At 40.8% G+C, this 20,133-nt stretch overlaps 1 protein-coding gene across 1 annotated transcript; it reads left to right on the plus strand.

Moving 5' to 3' along the window:
• The first annotated feature begins 14,616 nt into the window (after positions 1-14,616).
• On the plus strand, positions 14,617-15,826 carry LOC147882525 (uncharacterized). The gene is made up of 2 exons (XM_087400991.1): positions 14,617-15,078; positions 15,223-15,826. Exons 1-2 carry the CDS (start codon positions 14,652-14,654, stop codon positions 15,753-15,755), a joined length of 960 nt encoding a protein of 319 aa, XP_087257117.1. The 5' UTR covers positions 14,617-14,651; the 3' UTR covers positions 15,756-15,826.
• Positions 15,827-20,133: the final 4,307 nt, after the last annotated feature.

A 20,133-nucleotide genomic window follows, 5' to 3' on the forward strand; every position in this document is an offset into this window, starting at 1 on the left:
AAGTAAAGAAGCATTAGTACAATTATTCTAGCCATGGAGGATATCTTCTAGCCACACCTGACAAAGTTCATGCGGATCTTTCTTGATGGCTTAATTGCATTTGGAGAATGGGTGAATCCCTTGGAATACCTGCAGTTGTGTTTCAAATGCTATCGAGACGTTTCCTTTAGTCTCAATCCAATGAAATGTGCATTTGCAGTCCATAGTGGCTCCTTGTTGGGACATGTCATCAGTGTGGAGGGCTTTGAGGTAGACCCTGACAAGGTGGCAGTGATCATGTAGGCGCACGGATCGACCATCCCAACGGAGTGCTTGTGATTCTGTTAACTGATTGGTTAACAATATGCCACCGCTGGTTAGTTATGTGATTTGATGGATAGTGGCAAGTTCATAGAGCTAGGATTGTGCCTTGGAGCTAGATGGGCCCAAGAGGATGGTAAAAGAATGAGAAGGGAGAGTAGTATAAAGAGACTAGGGTTGGCCCTCCCTTTAAAAGATATGTATAAAAGGCCAATTTGTTGACTTTGGTCTTCATTGTTGTATGCACAAGTTTGGAATGCAAGCTCCCTCTTCTCTTCCAAGAGTGTCTTTGGGTGTTCTCTTGTTACCTTTGTAGTGCCTTTGTATTTGCCTTTCCATCCCCCTTCACTCTCCTCTTCCCTTCTCCTTGTCCTTCCCTTCTCCCCTCTCTTCTCCCTTCTCCCCCTTCCCTCTTTCTCTCATGGAAACACATTGCAACAATCCGGGAGCCGCTTGAGTGACACATGCGGACGGCTTGTGCTTTGCATTGCTCTCACAACAAGGAGCAGCTTGGAGTGGAGGCTCCATCGGCATTCCTTCAAGATCCCCACAACACATGAGTCACCGTCGAGACCACATTTTTGGCGCCACTGTTGGGGAGTTCAGGGTATGCTTTTGCATTGCACTTGCCTTCTCTCGTCATCTACCCATTTCTAATTGTTTCAAGCTTAACTTGGAGCTTTGATAGTGGAGTTGGAGGAGAGGAAAGAGTGAAAAAGTTTGTGTTTAGACAGAAAAAAGAAGCTGTCATTTTCTGTTGGAAAGCTTTTTTGATCATGTGAAGCTTGTTTTTTATGTTTTTTAGTGTTTTGAGTTGGTAGGAAGATATTTTGAAAGATTTCTAAGGAGTGTAAGGTCTCAAAACTCATAAAAAACAACCAAGAATGATGAATCATGCTGAAAATCAAAGTGGTTTTGAGTGTTGACATTCACCTCTTCAAGAAATCTCTCATTTTGCAACCAAATGTTGTTTTTATTTCTTCATTGGGTAGGTAGATTAGGTAGTTTAGCATCCCCCCATCACAAAAAAACATGAACAGAAACTTCAAAATCATCAAGAATCATCAAAAACTAGTCGGCAAAACTGCGCGTTCGTATCCCCACGGGTTGTCGCTATCCCGTCGGTCAAACTTGCATTGACCCATCGCCTTAGCGTTATCCCACCGATCAAACTTGCATTGACCCATCGCCTTAAAGCTATCCCATCACTCAAACTTTCGTTGACCCATCACCTTAGTGTTATCCACTCCGTGACACATGTCAGTACCTAACCCGTCGCACTAGTTAAATACTATCAGTCAGCTATCCCGTCGATCAAACATGCATTGACCCGATGCTATAAGGCTATCCCACCAATCGTTGCCATAACCCTATCCCCATGGGTCATCGCCATAGTCCTATCCCACCGATGGAACAGGCGCTGACTCGTTGCCATAGCTCTATCCCGCCGACCATTGCTTTAACTCTATCCCGTCGACTTGCTATCCCCACGGGTCGTCGCCATAGCCCTATCCCCACGGGTCGTCGCCATAGCCCTATCCTACCAGTCATACATGTGTTGACTCGTTGCCATAGCTCTATCCCACCGGCGGTTGCTTTAACTCTCGCACCGACTTGCTATCCCCACAGGTCTCTCGCCATAGCCCTATCCCCACGGGTCGTCGCCATAGCCCTATCTCACCGACGGTCAAACAAGTGTTGACTCATTGCCCCGTCGGCCGTTGCTTTAACTCTATGCCTCCGACTTGCTATCCCCACGGGTCGTTGCCATAGCTCTATCGCAACGGCCATCAGGATAGCTCCTTGACCTCGCATCGAGGCGAACTCAACCTAGAATTGGGGCATCATCTACACAAACTAATCCATGCACTTGAGATCAGGAAGAATCCTAGGAGCTACTAACCTAGAACACAAAGATAGTGCCGCAAACAACATTCTATCTAGCTACGTGCCGAGTTTCACAACTATTCACTCAGGATCCTCAATAATTGGCGCCCACTCAGTGCACGGACCAAGTTCTCTAGCTCTGAAGATTCAATGAGCTTTGACGGGGAGATGGGTGAAAATCCCAACCTTAGATCCTTTGTAGCTCAAAACTCTAGTTCAGTACATCCTCAATCACCTACTCCTTCTACAACATCTCGAATACGGGACTCATTAGTAAACATGCTAGGAAGGTTTGGTCTGAGTGACCCACCTGCAGAAATGCTGAACCCATTTGCTGGACAGACTAGGGCAATGTCACAAGCTCAAATGTCGGCCCAACCACCGATGTCAAAAGCGATACTCAGGGAGCGACGTCTCACGATACCTAATGGCAATCAACCCCTGTCGTACCAATTCTTTGATGATAGATAATCCTATGGGGAAGGAGTTGGACCCACGTTCTCACAAGGGTCCCAATTGCTAGAGCAAAGGGTGCAAAGGAGTAACCGATCATGACTCATCCACAACCAAATGAGTGTAGCCTTCATTGTCTCCCAGTCGAGACACTTAGTTATGTCTGTATGTGTAGGGTAGTACTAAACAAGCCAATCAGACGTAGAAACAAACACAGACGACAAGGCAAGATCATTTTGTGAAAGCCCTTGGGATCTTCAAGTCTAATACAGAACATGGAAAAGGAACACAAGGAACGTTGCATGGTTAGGCCTCTCGAGCGCTTCATCACCTCATCCTCTCATCAACCATCCTTGTGTCACATGAAGGCACCATTGGGCAAGGCACACTATCATGTGGAGGATTTCGCCCAACTATGCAACAAACAATATGAATGAAGTAAAGATGTGCGATATGATATCTCACACGTCTCAACCAATGAGCTACTCATTGTACTACTTTGTCATATACATACTTGTGCAATCTCCATTCGCACCACGAGTCCCGAAGTCGTCTGGCATGTCCGTTCGATGGCCTAAGAACAATAAAGTTTTGGCATGTGTATCGGCACGAGCATTGCCAACAGTTCAACAACAAACCGTCAAATTTGGAATGCATTTCAACAATGAACCAAGGCATCCATTGTGCCTACCATTTTCTCCACGGCTCTAGTATCCAAGCTCAAAAAACTAGATGGGAAGGCTATGGCACACATTGCGAGTGGTTGACTAGTAGTACTTGCTACTCCACTATCCGCACCTCTATGTACTTAGGTACATGGTCCTCCTAACATACTTATCTTGTCTAATAAAAAGCGGGCCGCATCCTTTGATGTATAGAGCTTCACTTTTATCCTCCCATCATGCGGGTCTCAAAAAGATCTGTCCTTTTATCCAAGAGATAATTGTAGTCTCTCAGTAGTCGTGTTGTTGCACCCTTCATTTCTATTGTAAATCATTGTGCCACTCCTGCTAAGCTGCATGATCATTTGTTTGCTATGAATCCCACATCGTTTGAGCTATGCAGCAAGACGACAATACACTTAGGGGATAACATGAGGGAGAATCCCCAAAAGGATAAATCCTTAGCTTCCTGAGATATGTCCCAAATAGTGCAGGCTTCAACCTTAGAAGCAACTAAGGATGCAAGCACAATGCCCAAGGTGCTCAACATGGAAGAGTTGGCCACAGATCTATTAAACAAGTTGAGCCAACAATGGAAGATAGAAGCACCAAAAGATGCTCTTAGTAGTAACCCCCAACTATTTCCACAAAGAGATAACATATGCCTTGGGGTATGCACTGGGAATCATCCCACTAAGTAATGCCCCAAGCCAACACTCTATTATGCCCATTGTGTTCGTTGGGGAAATCATGGCACATCCCAATATCATTATCCTAGGGTTATTCCTCAACCCATGTATCAAAAAAGGTTGCATCTACCATTGCCTGCACCGCCCAATCCATCTAATCAGGCACAATTGGTAATACAAGGAGCCACATTAGCCAATCAAGGGCAATTTAGGGCTCAAAATATTCCATTACCCCTGCCAATATTGGGACCTCATGCACCACCACCACGAATTACTCCCCTGAATCAAGTATTGGTGGAAGAGCTACCTAGTGATTGGGGAGACCCCAAACCTACCTTTAGTGGAAACAACCATCCCCAAAATGTGACATTGTAAATCGGTCTAGCATTATAAGTCACTACATTAAACAAGGTGACCAATACATTCCGATCTACCGAACGGCACCGATTTCTCAAACAATGGGAGATAGGAACAACTTGACCAAGGCACAATCCATTCAATGCCATATGTGTCAAGGGCCACACCCAGCCAATGAGTGTCCATATAAGGGGCAATCTAATCAGCCAATCACATGTGCACCAGCGTCTAATACACCACCGCCATTGTGCACAGGGTGTGGTGTGGACCATCTTTTTAAGGATTGCTCAATGAGAAGGCCATCTAACTCCACAAGCCTTAACTTGTTAAGCATTGAGAGAGGCCACATGTCATCAGTATCCTTGAATGTAATCACGAGGTTGCAAGCTAAAGCCCTTAATAAAGAGCTTCGCAAACAAGCCAAAAGGGATAAAGCGAGCACATCACAGCCTAGAGAGGCAACTGAATCAACACAAGTAAGCACCAAAGGTGCAACAAAGATTGGGAAGGGAAAAAATAAGGTCATCATCCAAGATGGGTCAGATGAAGATACAGCCTCCCTAGCAACATTATCTTCCTTTGGTGATACTCTCTTAAATGGTACCAGCGGTGACGACAACCAACTGCATGAGGCAAATGAAGGAACAATAAGGATTGAGTAAGGACTTCAGCACATGCCCAAGCCACAACACCTAGGGGTCATGGTGAATATCCCAACCCATGCGTGGGGAAACAATGTCCAACCGAGGCACATAAATTGGTACACACGTGCCAAGAGGAATGTGAGCATAGTCTCAAGGCAAGCAAGAGTGCTGACACAATTCATCCAAGACATGAGATAAACACTCAAGCCTCAAAAGCCTTGCAAATACTTGAAAGGGTAGATGAAGAAGGTGTGTCATGCCCTTCAACAGAGGGATCCACCCTAATACAATGGATGTTTGAAGAAGACCCCACCTTGCAACAACTAAAGGAGGATGACAACATGTCCGTATATGGCTTAGAAGAGTTGAAATCAATGGGCAGGGAACCTATCACCGGTCCTCGAGACATCGCTAGATAGCCTCATTCCTGTCCACTGAGATTAAGATTCCCATCGCGACACTGTTACGAGGTAATCCTACTCTATGGAGAGACCTCTCGGATTGGATGAATGGGCAAATAGTGACACCCCAATCCACTAATCTTGAGAATATTGAATCTCCCAATCAAGCTCAAGACCTTCCAAGGGTGCCAGACAACAAACTGGGCCAATATTTTAAGCGTGATGACACAAATGTAGTGTTACCCATCTCCATTCATGATCAAAAAGCTATGGCAATCTTAGACGAAGGAGTAGGTGTTAGCATCATCACGAAACAATGCTGGGAAAAGTGGGGAAGTCCCAACCAAGAGAGTACTTCCTTGGTAGTTAAATTAGCTGATGGAGGCACGGCTCATCCCATAGGAGTACTCAAGGACATTAAAATCAAAACCTTTTGTCTCACATATCGAGTGAACAACTTAACTCCATTACACCTTTTTACACCATAAGAGCATTACTACCTAATCAAATTGAACTAGGAATTGACAATGCCATTGATCCTAAACAGATGGATATGACTCCATCTCAACTTTGGGTAGAGCTAACATCAGCAGGTGCAACATGTCGAATACAAGCTAGGGTAGATTGGCGAGCAAGCCACAACCTCATCTCTAAAAAGAATTTAGTTCTTTAAGAGCAATATAGAGTATTTAGTCCATAATATCATCAATGAACATGGAATCCAGGTTGATCCAGCCAAGTTATAGCTAGATAAAGGAATGGCATATCCCTACAAATGAACATGTACTAAGATCTTTTCTTGCCATTATGTAGCTATTATAGAAGTTCAACTTGAACTTCTCTAAGATTGCATCATCATTTATAGATCTTTTAGGAATCAATCTATGTATCATTGAGATGGCAGTCATTTGAGTGCCTTTGAGAATTTGAAGGCTGCTCTAATGTCTAGCCCTATGTTAGTCTTGCACGTCTTTGAGAAGCCTTTTTGTTTTGTATGTATAGACTCTAGTGGTACATCCAGTGGAGATGTACTAATGCAAGAGAGACATCCCATAGCCATTGAATGTTGGAAACTTCAAGGTGTTAAACTTAAGTATAGCACATATGAGAAGGAATTATTAGCCATAATTCATGGTTTGAATTTATGGAGACATTATCTTTATGGATCTAATGTCCCTCTAATATTAAGGTTAAACCAAAGTCATCAAAGTATTAATCATTTGTTTCCCAACCTATATTTTCACCTCGACAAATCAAGAATAGCAGTGTCGTAAGGAGAACATGATTGCTAATTGTAGACCTAGTGCGAAGTACATCTATGAGAGAAGAATCTAATAGTGCAATGAAGATTGCCTGAAAATGTGATAAAGAATTTGTGATTATATATGATGCATTAGTTCAAGGACAAGTTCATTTTTTAGAGGGATATGCAATTCATAATGGATAGCTCTTAGATAACATTTCATATGTGTACCATCCACCTTTAGATCCCTAGTCTTTGAAGAGATGCATACTAGCCCTATGTAGGTCATAGAGGTATTAAATGAACCTTTGATATTATTGAGAGATATTTCTACTGGTCAAGATTTAGAATGGATGTAACTACTTTAGTTCAATCGTGCATTAGGAAAAAAGGGAGCTCATTTTGGGGCCCTGTAAGAAATTCACTATTTTCTCTTTTCTCTCTCTACAAAAGCAAGAAAATATAGATACTTGCATGAGAAATGTCAGTGTGAAAAGGAATAAATATATTCTTTCATATGCTTTACATTCAATGTTCATATAAGAGCAATACTTTTTTGTGCAGAATTTGGTGATTCTGATACCGCAGACGCGTCCGGAACAGCCCAAAACCCCAAGAACGGCACTAGAAACGCTGGAATCGGACATCCGGAGGCCCGAAAACAGCCAAAAAAGGCTGAAAAACGCGATCTGCAGAAAAACGCGATTTGGGACTTTTGAAACATCCGGAAACGACCAAAAAAGGCCGAAAAACGCGATTTTCCCAAATCGCGTTTTTCTGCAAATCGCGTTTTTCGGCCTTTTTTGGTTGTTTCCGGGCCTCCGGATGTCCGATTCCAGCGTTTCCAGTGCCGTTCTTGGGGTTTTGGGCCGTTCCGAACGCGTTTGCGTTGTCAGAATCACCAAATTCTGCACAGAAAATAAATCTTTTAAAGATTCAAATTAGATCACCTCATTAATGTGAGATGCTTTCACGAACATATAGTACTATTTCTTTTTCTTATTTTCATCTTCTTTTATTGAATTTTCAACGTTATGTTGGCCCACTCCTGATTGGTTGAGAGCCTATTTTCTCTCTCTTCTAAAAGGCCCCAAAATGAGCTCCCTTTTTTCCTAATGTTTAGCTTGTCAGGAACTTCAGAGCAATCATGGTACGGCACCCAAACTACTTCAACCACTACCCATACCTAGTGAAAGATGGGAGCATATTACCATGGACTTTGTGTCAGGATTTCCAAGAAAAAGGACACAAAATGAGCAAAATCTTATCATTGTAGATAGGCTTAATAAGAAAGCCCCTTTCATTCCCTACTATAAGAAGAACATCACTGCCATGTAAACCTCTAAGTTATTCATTCTAGAAATCTATAGATTACATGGATTACCTAAATTTATCACATCAATTCTCTAATAGGTAGCACCCATAGACTAATTGACTAAGTAAAATAGCTAATCAAGCTATTATCCAGTTGTTACATAATTATTCCATGACAATGCTACCCAATGAGAACAATGTTTACCTCTATTAGAGTTTGCCTATAACAACTCAACCCATTCAACTACTTGTAAGGCACCGTTTGATATTATATATGGCCATTTCCTTCCATTCAGCTACCTGAAACACACCGTTTGATATTATATATGGCCATTTCCTTCCCCAACACCCATTGCACATCTAAAAGATAGGATTTTGGCAACTAACCAGTTTGTTAAAGATGTGTAGGGGGTACTCACATAAGTTAAATAAGTAATTTAGTGAGCTCAAGAACTCTATAAGAAGGTTGCAAATAAGAAGAAGAAAAATGTACAGTTCTTTTAAGGATTGACACAAGGCGTATAAAGACAATTCAAGGAAACACCAAGTTTGCAAAGCTATTAGTAAAGTATTATGGACCTTTTTAGGTTTTAGAGATTGATTTGACTTCATATCAAGCCCATTTAGATTGATGGTATATTCTTCATGCACATCATTTATTCACTTAAAATATGTGGATTTATTATGCCTTCCCACTTTCAAATCATGCTTCTCTTTGGTTGCAAATGTCTATAATTTATGATTTGCAAAACGATAGGTTACCAGATAGAAGGTTGCTTCTTATAAATAATAGTTATTTGTAGCATGAGGCATACACACAACTATGGTGCATGATGGTATTGCTCCTCTTTGGCACAATGTCACATCGATATTGATTATGCATGGATTTCTTTTGTTACCTATATGCAACTTGTAATTCGTGAGTATGGAAAAAATTATATGCATACTCTCAAGAAGGATAAAAGCATTTGTTAAAATTTGATAGAAATCAGTCACTTCAAGGACTTATCTCATGTTGAGGCTACTTGCCTATGTCAAGCTAAAGATTTTCCACAATGCAATGACTATAGGAATGTTGAGAAGTGGGAAACTAGGGCCAAGTAGAAAGCCTTCACTATAAGGGTTGCTCCTCCAAGGATTTTTAAAAGGCTTGCATCATAATTTACAAGATTAAAAAGTTGGATTGTAATCAAACTTATTCACAGGCACAACTTCATAAGGCATATGTTAGTCACTTTGCTAAGAAACTTGAAAAGGTTGATTCTAAATCACATGTTGTGACATTTGCATGGTAAGCGCTTCTCCAGTATGTCAGACCGATTTTGTATCCTCATCAGGCTATGAAACTTGAGGTTCCATTCAAGTATAGAGAATTGAAAGATGCTACTAGATCATGTGGGAAATGGAAAAGCTTGGGTTGGCATGGTCTTACAATGGAGTTAATTTTGTAATACTAGGATGCAATTTCTCTGGCACTTTTGCATATGGGTAATTCATGCTTGGGAAACTCAACAAATGCCAGCCAATTGGAAGAAAGGGTTGATCAAATTATTCCCCAAGAAACATTTGTGTGAGTATTTTGTAGATTGGAGGACTATTACACTCATGCTGGCCATCTATAAGTTTGTTTCTAAGATGATTGTGGCTTGTATCAAGGGGTTTTTGCATGAGGGTTTACACCCTGCTCAATATGGCTTCATTCCTTATAGACATTTTATAGATAATATTGCCAAAGCTTGTGTGGGGATTGAATATGCAAAGTACACTGAGTAAGATATTATTTTATTGAATTTAAGTGGATATTAAAAAAGATTTTGATATGGTACAATGGGATTTTGTCTCACAGACTACAAAATCTTTGGGATTTCGAGAAAAAATGCAGAGGGTCAGTTATTGGTTGTATCAAGACAGTAAAGCTACTCATATTTTGGTGGGTGAAATTATAGATCAATGGACTCTTTCTTGATCGATATAGAAGATTTCCCTCTTAGTTCTTTGTTTTATGCCATAGCTTCTCCCTAGCTACTCATCCAAAAACACACATTCCACTAATTTTGGACTGTGCAATGTCTAAAATCATTTTTGTAAGTACTTTTGAAATAGTACTCTCTAAAATCATTTGTACATATTTTGAAGTACTTTAAGATGTACTTTTTTAGAAGGCTGAATTTTCCTTCTGCCTAGCCATTTCATGCATATGCACATGATATTCTTCTGGCAAACCATGTAAAAAAAACCTATGCATTATATGTATTACTCTTCTAATAGAACTAGGAAACCTAAGGGATTAGAGGCAATGCTCATCAGATGGTGAGAGGTCTCACTCTACCAATATACGTCCCAATGAGGCGTATTATGCTTGATGATAGATATAGGGACCGTCACTATCGTGGGTTTATCCCTAGCAGATGTGGTGGGTCCCTATGCTATTAAAGCTCTTTTCCAATGTCAGGAACACCGGAAAAAAATTCTATGAACAGATCATTATAATTATTCCTCACATGTGCATAAGCATGTGTGTGGTGTGGTGGTTAGAGTGTATTAAAGTTCATAAGCAGGTTATGGGTTTAATCCCCAATGTCCATAGACTTTTGCACTTTTGTGCACTATGTTTTTTTGGTTGACTGAAGAGATGGGTCCATGCATCTTCAATAATTGGGATAGAATAAAGGTGATGCTCCTAGATTTATCCCCAAGTGGCATATTATAACATCCCAATGAGGCGAGTTTCCAGGAGGGCCATCAAAACTCGAAGTAAGCTCCAAGAATATGATCTCAGTAGTGGTCATGAGGGATGTGGCCGAGTCTAGCAAGACAAGTGTCTTCTCTCATCTCAACCATGATGGGCTCATGATGGGCTTGGATTCTCACTATAAACTCACAAGGCTGAGCTTCTCTCATGTCAACCGTAAGTGCTAGAGATTGGACAAAGCATAGAAGGTGAGATTAGACAAAGTATACGAGGTGCTCACAATACTTGTCTGCTAGCGGAGATATGAGAGAGTCCATGAAAGTTATGGGTGCTTTCAACTAGCGCTCTTTGACTCTATGACTACCAATGAACCAAACTATCTTCGAAATTCAAAAGTTGAAGGTGAAATGTGAGTGAAGTAACCAATGTGCTTGAGTAGGGAAAACTATATTTATGAAAGCTTATCCTTGGGAGGGTACTCGGTATGCTTATTGGTGAAAGAAGGAGCCATCCAGACACTGAAGCATAATATGGTCTTCCATAATCTTAGGGTCAAAGACTAGGACTCTAACTATGGGCACCCCATCAAACCTAATTGCCTCAGTGGTGGCTGAAGAGGGCATGCTAGGGAGGGGGGGATTTCTTTGACCGAACCAAAACTGGCTCCAATGGAATGAAGGATTAGATGGTAGACCTAAGGGAGGCCAGGAAACCGGATGGAGAGAAAGAAAATGGTTGTCCAGTGTCCTCCTCAACAAGGTCTAAGCCCCAAGGAGAATCATGAGGGGAAGATCCTCTTGGAGCTGTGCACTAAAGGGTTATCCTAAAGCACTATGGCCATAGACTCCACAGTATCAAAGACCACCTTGAAAAAACCTCATCTCAATAAGCAAACATTGGTGAGATGGGGTGTGAGGTCTCCAAGTAACGCTGCAAGCATCTAGTCCCCGGCTAGTAACCTAGAAGGACGGAATCCAAAGCTGCGGGCATGGAGAGAAGTAGAGCTTTCAAGCTCTACATCTTTTTTGAGCTGATGTGACTCTTTTTTAGAAAAATTACTTGTCTTGCGGCCGGTGGAAGCGACCGACAATTGACTGAATGGGAACCCACTCATCAAGCGAGATAGCAAAAAGACCAATTTGAACACGATTAAGCTCCATCTGACCAATAGAGGCTGCTATAGGAGAGGCTAGAGAGGGTAGAGGAGGAGAGGCTAGAGAGGGGAGGGGGAGAGGAGAGAGACTAGGGGGGGGAGAGGATGGAGGGAGAGAGTAGAGGTAGGGAGTGAGGAGGGAAGTAGCAGTAGAGGGGAGAGGGAAAGGAGGAGGAGGAGGGGGCTAGGGAGAGGGTGAGGGGGTGGGGTGGAGGAGGCAAGGAGAGGAAAAGAGGAGGGAAAGTGGGAGTAAAAGGGGAGATGAGGGAAAGGGAGAGGGGATGGGGGAGCGGGGAGGGAGAGGCAAGGGAGGGGAGGGGAGGGTTGAGAGGAGGTAGAGGCATGGGAGGGGGGAGGGAGAGGCTGGGGAGGGGGCGGCTTGAGAGAAGGGGAGGGGGAGGGGAGAGGCAGAGGTGGGGGAGGGGGACGGACTGAGAGAAGAGAGAGACGAAGGAGGGGGGGGCTTAGAGGAGAGAGAGGCAGGGGAAGGGGGTAGGTTGAGAGGAGAGAGAGAGGTAAGATAGGGGGAGTGGCTGAGGGGAGGGGTAGGAGGGAGGGGGCAACAAGGAGGTCACGGAGGAGTAGCAGCTCGCCAGGTGGATGTTGCTTAGAGATTGCTTATCATTTTTCACAAATCAATAGTCATATAATTATAAGGTTTCTTGTTTGAAAAAGTGTAACACGATTTGATGCGTTGAGGTTTTGATGATCATAGATATAGTTGAATGAAGGGTTTAAATTATAAAGTGGGTAAAGTGTGTAAAATATAATTTCTTTTGTTTTTAAACCTTTCTCTTGACATCCAAGTGTCATTGATTATCCCACATACGACAATTCTTTTACTCATAAGCAAAGTATTTCCATATGGAGCAAAGAGGTGGTAGTGTCATCAATGCAACCCATGATGTTGCCACTTGTGAAAGCTTGCTTTGAATATATGTGGCACTTTGGAAGTAGAACATGTAGTTTTTAAAAACTAGAATAGAATAATATACTCATCTACCTCACACCTTAGCCTAGTATAGAATAATATACTCATCTACCTCACACCTTGGCCTATATAGTTCAATTCATATGAGGGAAAAGAGAGGAAAGTATTGACCTATAAATTCAAGGAAATTCATTGAGGGGACATTTAGTGCTTCCATCTCAAGAGAGTCTCCCTTTGAAAGTATCTATATAATGGCTTTTTACATAGTTATTAACATTCTATAGTCATTAAAGTGTTCCTCCTAGCATGTATAGTTCCTCATGAATTAATCCATGAAAATAGTATTCTCAAGCAAAGAATCATTGCCGTATACCCAAAATCATATATATGAATTTATAATAAACAAATATGCATCACAAAGTGCATCTTATCAAAAATTCATGATCTCTAAATAACAAAGGATTTTACAGTTGTCTGTTTCATTTCTAAGATCCAATACAAAACATGTCTAAAATTAGTTGTATCAAATTGTTCTCTTTTTTTGAACATATGTCCAAATTTTACTTTATTTTAAAATTCATGTAAAATCTAGCACTATTTGAATAAAAATCTAAAAGTGGGTAACACACAATGGTTCTCACTTAATATGCAATAGTGTTCTTAGTAGTGAGCATATGATGAACATGATGATGTCGATGTGTTATCAGAGGATCATGCCATGCATTCATCAATTATATTATTGTGTAAATCATAGCTTTGTGGATCTAAGTTTTGTTATTGTAGATACCTTACTTAATTAGTTGAAACTTCAATTGATATTATTTTATTTACTTTATTGCTATCATGTATGTTTTTTTCCCAAGTTTAACTTCCAACAACTCCTTCATGCAATGATCCATTTAATGCAATGATGGATGCTTGGTGGACCCTCCTTCATAGTTGCAAGTCTTGCATAGATATTAACCTATTTGCTAATTGAAATCCGCTAAAAATTATAATTTCAGTCAATCTTGGTATTTGATTGAAAGGCAAACCCAATCTTCATGCAATGTCACGAGATTCTCAATCTATGTCACAAGAGTTTTGAGACAACTCGATAACTAAAATAGGGCCAAAAATATAGACATTCTAAAATTAAATTTGGTAAGCACTCATGAGGAAATTTAAAGTCAAGTTCTCCATTGTTCCTCCAATGTGCACATACTAGCATTCATTCTTGAAATCATTCAAAGTTAATGTGATAATTGTTCACTCCTCCGCATTGTTGGGGGCTTGCAATGTATCTCGTACTATGAGCTTGGAGGTCATCCTGAATTAATAGAAACCATTCGCAGTCATTCAAGTGGCTGGGTGTAAACGCAAATCCAATTCAACGCATCTGATTTCATAACAATGTGTTGTAGATTTTCCAGTGGCTCATCCTGAGCCCGAATAACCTTCAAGTTTGTATGGGCTGGACCTTTAAAAAGAAAAAGGATACGAGATTTGACTCGAGCATCATACTTACGAGACGTTGGGCTGGATACGATGTTAAATTTCAAATCATTGCGCCTCCTTTACCTCGAGAATTTGACTTGAGCATCATACTTTAGAGTGGATTCGGGAATTCGCGTGCGGCGTGATACTTAAACTTTGGCTGGATACAAGATGAAGATCAAGCGCCTGCTTCGCGTACTGTGGCATCAACTACGTGGTTTGACAGTGAAGGGCCTTCTTTGAGAATAGAATCGAGCAGTAATCGCTCCATCCAAAAGGCACCGTAGGAGAATAACGTTATTGATCCTTGATGATCGGGTGACGCACACATACTGATGACAATAGCGAGACTACTTCTCATACATATACATGAGGAAGTTGTTGAAGTAATGAATTTCGGCAAGAACAGTAGAGCGTCATCGATCCTTCTTTTCATATCTAGCTGCATCATGGGCCCTGCTTTGGCTGTTCCGGCTGCTACAGCAGCACTGCCTATTGCTGCCCCCGTAGTTGGCGCTGTCGCCCTATGCGCCGGTGCTATAGCTGTTGTTGGTGCTGCGAAATGTCTCAATGAAGTTCTCATGAACCAACCCATGAGACCCCTGGCGTGGAGATGGGTCGACAGGTGGGAGCCTGAGCCAAGGGATCAGAAAACGGAGGAGGAAGAGAGGCGAGAGGCACGGGAGAAAAAGGAGAACGAAGCTAGGGAGAAAAAGGAGATTCAGGATAAGGTTAAGCGGGAGCTCGTCAAACAAGCATGGAAAATTTTGAAGATTGATGTCGAGAAGAATTATAACTTCGCGTTTGTGGGAGCGAGTGGGTCAGGGAAGTCAAGCATGATCAATGCTTTGCGGATGGTGAGAGATGGAGACCCAGGTTTGGGATAGTGATCCATTCAAACTCCTGCAATAAAAACAGTTCTTCTCTCACATGTTGATGCATGCAGTAAAAGCAGTTCTTCTCTCACATGTTGATGCATGCAGTTTCAGCTAACAAAAATATGTTGTTCACATCTTGCAGACGCTGCGCCCGTTGGAGAGACAGAGACCACCATGGAAATCAAGAAGTATAAGCACCCCAAGTTCCCCCACATCGTTCTGTGGGATATACCTGGAGCTGGAACCCTGAAACAGCCAGCAGAGACGTACTTCGACACCCAAATGCTCTATGCATTCGACTGCATCCTGGTGCTCTCCGCAGACCGATTCTTGGACATAGACATGCAGATAGCAACCAAAGCGATGAAGTACGAGACGCCATGCGCGTTCGTGAGGACAAAGGCCGATGTAGGACTGAGAGCCATCGCAAGGAGGAAAAAGATGACGATGCTGGGGGCTAGCCAAGTTCTGAGGAACCAGGTGATGGCAAGCTTTAACGAATATGCAGACAGCTATGGGCTAGCAAAGAAAGCTCGCACATTGTTTATAGTAAGTGCATGGGCTATAAGAGACAAGAGTGCATATACGAATGGCAATGACAAGAGCTTGCAAGAGATGGACGAGACAGAGTGCGTCAACTTCGTAGCTAATGCAGTGCGCTATCGTGCTGTCTAGCTTATCACTTGTGATGTTTTCTAAGGGTCTAGTAAGTTGACACAAGTCTCAAGATTGTCCAAGAGTCCTAATATAGTTGTGATGTCTTATATGGTATTACAACTATTGGATCTGGTAGATGGCCTTGAGTAGTAGTACAAGTGTAAACAAGTGTTCTTATATTCACAAAAAGAGTCCTAATATAGCTACTCTATGTGTTAGACCTCCCCTTGCCTTGTCCTTATGATGTGGTAGATTGCTAGTAGTAGTACATGGCAAACTAGAGCTTGTAACTCTTCTTATATGGCAATACAAGTGTCCTTATATGGTAATACAAGTGTTCTTATATGAACAAGAAGGGAAGCCCAAAGTCCTAATATGGCTATGGTATGCTCCACTTGGCTTGTCTTATGATGTGGTAAATGGCAACAATGAGGAGTAGTCATACATGGTAAATGAGAGGTTGTAAGTTGTAAGTGTTCTTATAGGGTAACATAGGTGTGCCATGAAATATGGGTCACATAATGGCTCATATTACTATTAAAATTCAATTGAAAATTTTGATGAGAGTCCTAATATAATAATGGGCCAATGCATGACTATGTGTAGCCATTTTTTGTGAGGTTTAAGGATGTATATGGGTAACTTGCTTGATTCGTAACTTATGCACTTCTCAATGAAATTTGACAAACTTGGTGTCTAAACTAGCCTGCACATTCTAAACTTAAATTTGAGATCTAAAACCATACATAATTGGCATCTTGAATGAGATCATAAAACTATTGCAGATGCTATAATGCCTATGAAGCATGGCATCTTAGACTATAGGATATCTAAATAATTTTAAAAACGTCATAATTGTTCTACATATATATGGAACCAACTCTTCATTTGAAAGTGCACTACTTGAGCTTCCCACAAACCAAAGGCAGCCATCAATTGGGAACCTTTTCTAATACTATGTTGCAATTATATGCATATATATGAGGGCACGCTTAATAACTTTTTCTAATTTATTTTAGATAGGAAAACTTTTTTTAAAATGCACACCACACTCATCGAGCTATTGCATGGTGGTCTTAAAACTTTGATATTTAGTAATATTTATAGCTTAATTCATGGAACCAACTCTTCATTTTAAAGTAAACTACTTGAGCTTCCCAATACTATGTTGCAAATTGTATGCATACATATGAGGGCATGCTTAATGACTTTTTCTAATTTAGCTGGCAAGCAAAGTTTTTGAAAAATGCACTCCACACTCATCGAGCTATTGCATGGTGGTCTTCAAACTTTGAAATTTAGTAATATTTGTAGCTTAATTTATCAATAAATGGATACACTAGAGAACTCAATCGAAACATGTGCATGCTCTTTAAAAATATGCAACATTATTTATCATTTTATATTTGTTCCTTTTCGAGTAAGTACCTTCCAATGAGACCCAGGAGCATGCCAAAGGTGGTTCCATTTCTTAATCCGCATCATTAAACTTGCAAGCGAGCCATCTTCCTTTTGCTTTTTTAAGCCATTTTAGGCCTCTTTGCACGTCTTTAGGGGAAAGAGTTGGTGACATGTACAATCAGAGACGCCAAAATATGGCCTTGAATTTATTTATTTTTTGACATCTCCTGCTTTTGCATTCAAAATTTCACTTCTCTTGTGCTAGTAAATCTTAAATAAAGTACATAGTGCACACCTTTGTCATACCTGACTTGTGCATAACATTCTTGTGGTATTCTATGACATGTTACTTTTAGGATTTCTGCTTCTTTTTTAAAATTATTTTTTTCCTTGCCATATCTATCTTGGCTTCTTTCCATTTGTGCATCTTTCTTTGTGGTCCTCGGGCTCCTCAAGCTCCCTTGGAAGGTGCACAAGTTTTGATTCATATCATAAAACTTCAGTGAGTCCTTGTTTCTTCTCACAAGCCAACTAATTTGATGTAACATGGTTTCTTGTTTCCCGGTTTGCTTTCATTATTTCAAATAAGGTACCACATGGTGCGTTGCAATTTGTCATGGGTGTAAGAGAAGTAGAGAGAGGTTGTAAGATGGAAACATCAATAAGCCCTGTCAAGGTACCGAGAGGAGCTTAAAGGCCATGGAAACTGACGATACAATATCCAAACAGAAATGGAAGACACTTTTGCAACGAATGTGGAAGGAGAGACAATGCAAGGAAAAATGCCTCCTCACTAAGCAGTCAGCGATCAATGCCATCAGAATGAAGAATAGTTTGATGGAGAAAATTTAGGTCATTTGAGGGACTACCAAGCTCATGTTCTCAAAAACTTTACCTTGCACTCGAGGATTCATCGCATGTCCACTCTTCCAATGCCCCAGGAGTTGCATGCCTAAGAGATCATACCCTTGAGGATTCATCAAATGTCCACTCTTCCAATGCCTCAGGAGTTGCATGCCCAAGAGACCATACCATTGAGGATTCTCGAATGTCCACTCTTCCAATCCCTTGGGAGTTGCACACTCAAGAGACCATACTCTCTAACTTAAGAGATGGCCTTGATAATGTCAAAGGCATGCATAGCTTAGATCAACTAGCTGCAAAGAGGGAGACATTAGCTATGCTATTTTCCTTTGAAAAACAAATACAAAATGACTTGGGTGCACAACATCAAAGATGTCTATTAGAAGGACCAACATGATTTCTATGATTGGCCATCGAGTAGAAACAATGCAGCCCGATGTGAGAAGCCTGTGGGTATCAACTTAATGGAAGAAAAGGACAAACAGCCTACATGAGAAAGTCATATAGTATGTAATAACATTGTTTTGGCACAATAACCTGAGAGTTTTTCCAAAAAATGAAGACGTGTTTAAGTTGTGGAGGGGACACAAGCACCACAAGGAGCAGATCATACACATGCTTGACACAACACAAATTAGTAGTCAAACTTCCAATGCTATCAACTATTGTCTTTTTTCCTCACATAAATCAATATGCTGGTTAATTTTCATTTGCATCTTATGAAACTTTTTGGGGAAGGGGGGGGGAGAGAGAGAGAGAGAGAGAGAGAGAGAGAGAGAGAGAGAGAGAGAGAGAGAGAGAGAGAGAGAGAGAGAGAGAGAGAGAGAGAGAGAGAGAGAGAGAGAGAGAGAGAGAGCACATGGTGTGTAATATAGCACATTTAGTGTGATACATTCAGTGTGGTGATAGCACATGGTGTGTAATATAGCACATTTAGTGTGATACATTCAATGTGCTATAACTATGGCCAATGCTCGGTGATATGAATTTTGAATCACTATATGTGAGTAGCCTAAGTCTTTTTTTAAATGAATAAGGGTTGATGCAAGTAAGGGTTAGAGTTTTATTTAGTCTCTGAAAGAGGTAAAAACTATAGATGCTTTGACAATAGGTCTTGGATTATTTGCAAACCACATGATTAAAGTTAACATATCGACTTTTGTGACTCACATTTTGTTAGGGAGTCTACCTTGTTTAGCAAGAACCACGTTGCATGGTCAAACCAAAGAATGTATGATTTGCACCTAGTTGTTTTTTAACATAAGCATTTTAGGTATGTTCTCAACAGTTCCATGCCTCATCAAGATATTACTTTTCTTTCATGCCATCTTATAGGTTTTTTTTAGTGAGAACATACCATGTGGGCATTCACATCTATCAGCACTAAAATGGCTTATATTAAAGCCACCTATGAACTTGTAATTATCATGAATCAATGCTCTTGCTAGGTCTGTACAATGTTCCTTAATTTTTCTTCCTTCAATTCATACTTTCCCATTATGGGCCACATATAAATGGATATTGGTACTAAATTATATAAGGAATAGTCACCAAATTTCCTTGCTTTCTTACTTACCAATGTCAATTTTTTACTTTTGGATTATAATGGTGTGCATATGGTATATCACTTGGCTTTAGAGGTGAGCTATCAGGACGAGGTGGAGTAAGATGTCTATGAGTTGTAATATTATTTCTTCTTGGGAGCTCATCCATAGTTATCAGTCTATATGTTCTTGAAACGCTTGGAGATGTATCTCCAAAATGTCCATCTTGTTGAAGATAGGAGGGCATAGAATCTCTAACTCCATGAATTTCAAATAAACTTTTCATAATTTGGGGAGCCGAGGTCATGAAGTCTTGTTATTGTCTTTCATCTTGAACAACACTTTGAGTTGATTTTGGATTGCATAAGCTTAAAGAGTGAAGCCTTTTTATCCCATTCAATTTAAGTGCCATAGATTGCACCAATCTTCTCTACTACTAGCTCAGTAAGTGGTAGCAAAATGGGTATTCTATATAAATATCGAGGTCTATTTTTGGACATCTTACAAAATTATAAACTTGTAATGATGACTAAAAAATATTTGGCAATAGGGGAAGGTGCCAACAAAGGTATATCATATATCAAATC

Source organism: Dipteris shenzhenensis, chromosome 29, assembly GCF_047967505.1.
Source record: "Dipteris shenzhenensis isolate YYH24624 ecotype China chromosome 29, Dip_SZ_1.0, whole genome shotgun sequence".
NCBI classification, from domain to species: Eukaryota; Viridiplantae; Streptophyta; class Polypodiopsida; order Gleicheniales; family Dipteridaceae; genus Dipteris; species Dipteris shenzhenensis.

Excerpts from the sequence above, each read along its gene's own strand:
- LOC147882525 (XM_087400991.1), top strand. The coding sequence starts at position 14,652 with ATGGGCCCTGCTTTGGCTGTTCCGGCTGCTACAGCAGCACTGCCTATT. Across the intron at positions 15,079-15,222 it reads GGTGAGAGATGGAGACCCAG|ACGCTGCGCCCGTTGGAGAG; the intron begins GTTTGGGATAGT and ends CACATCTTGCAG.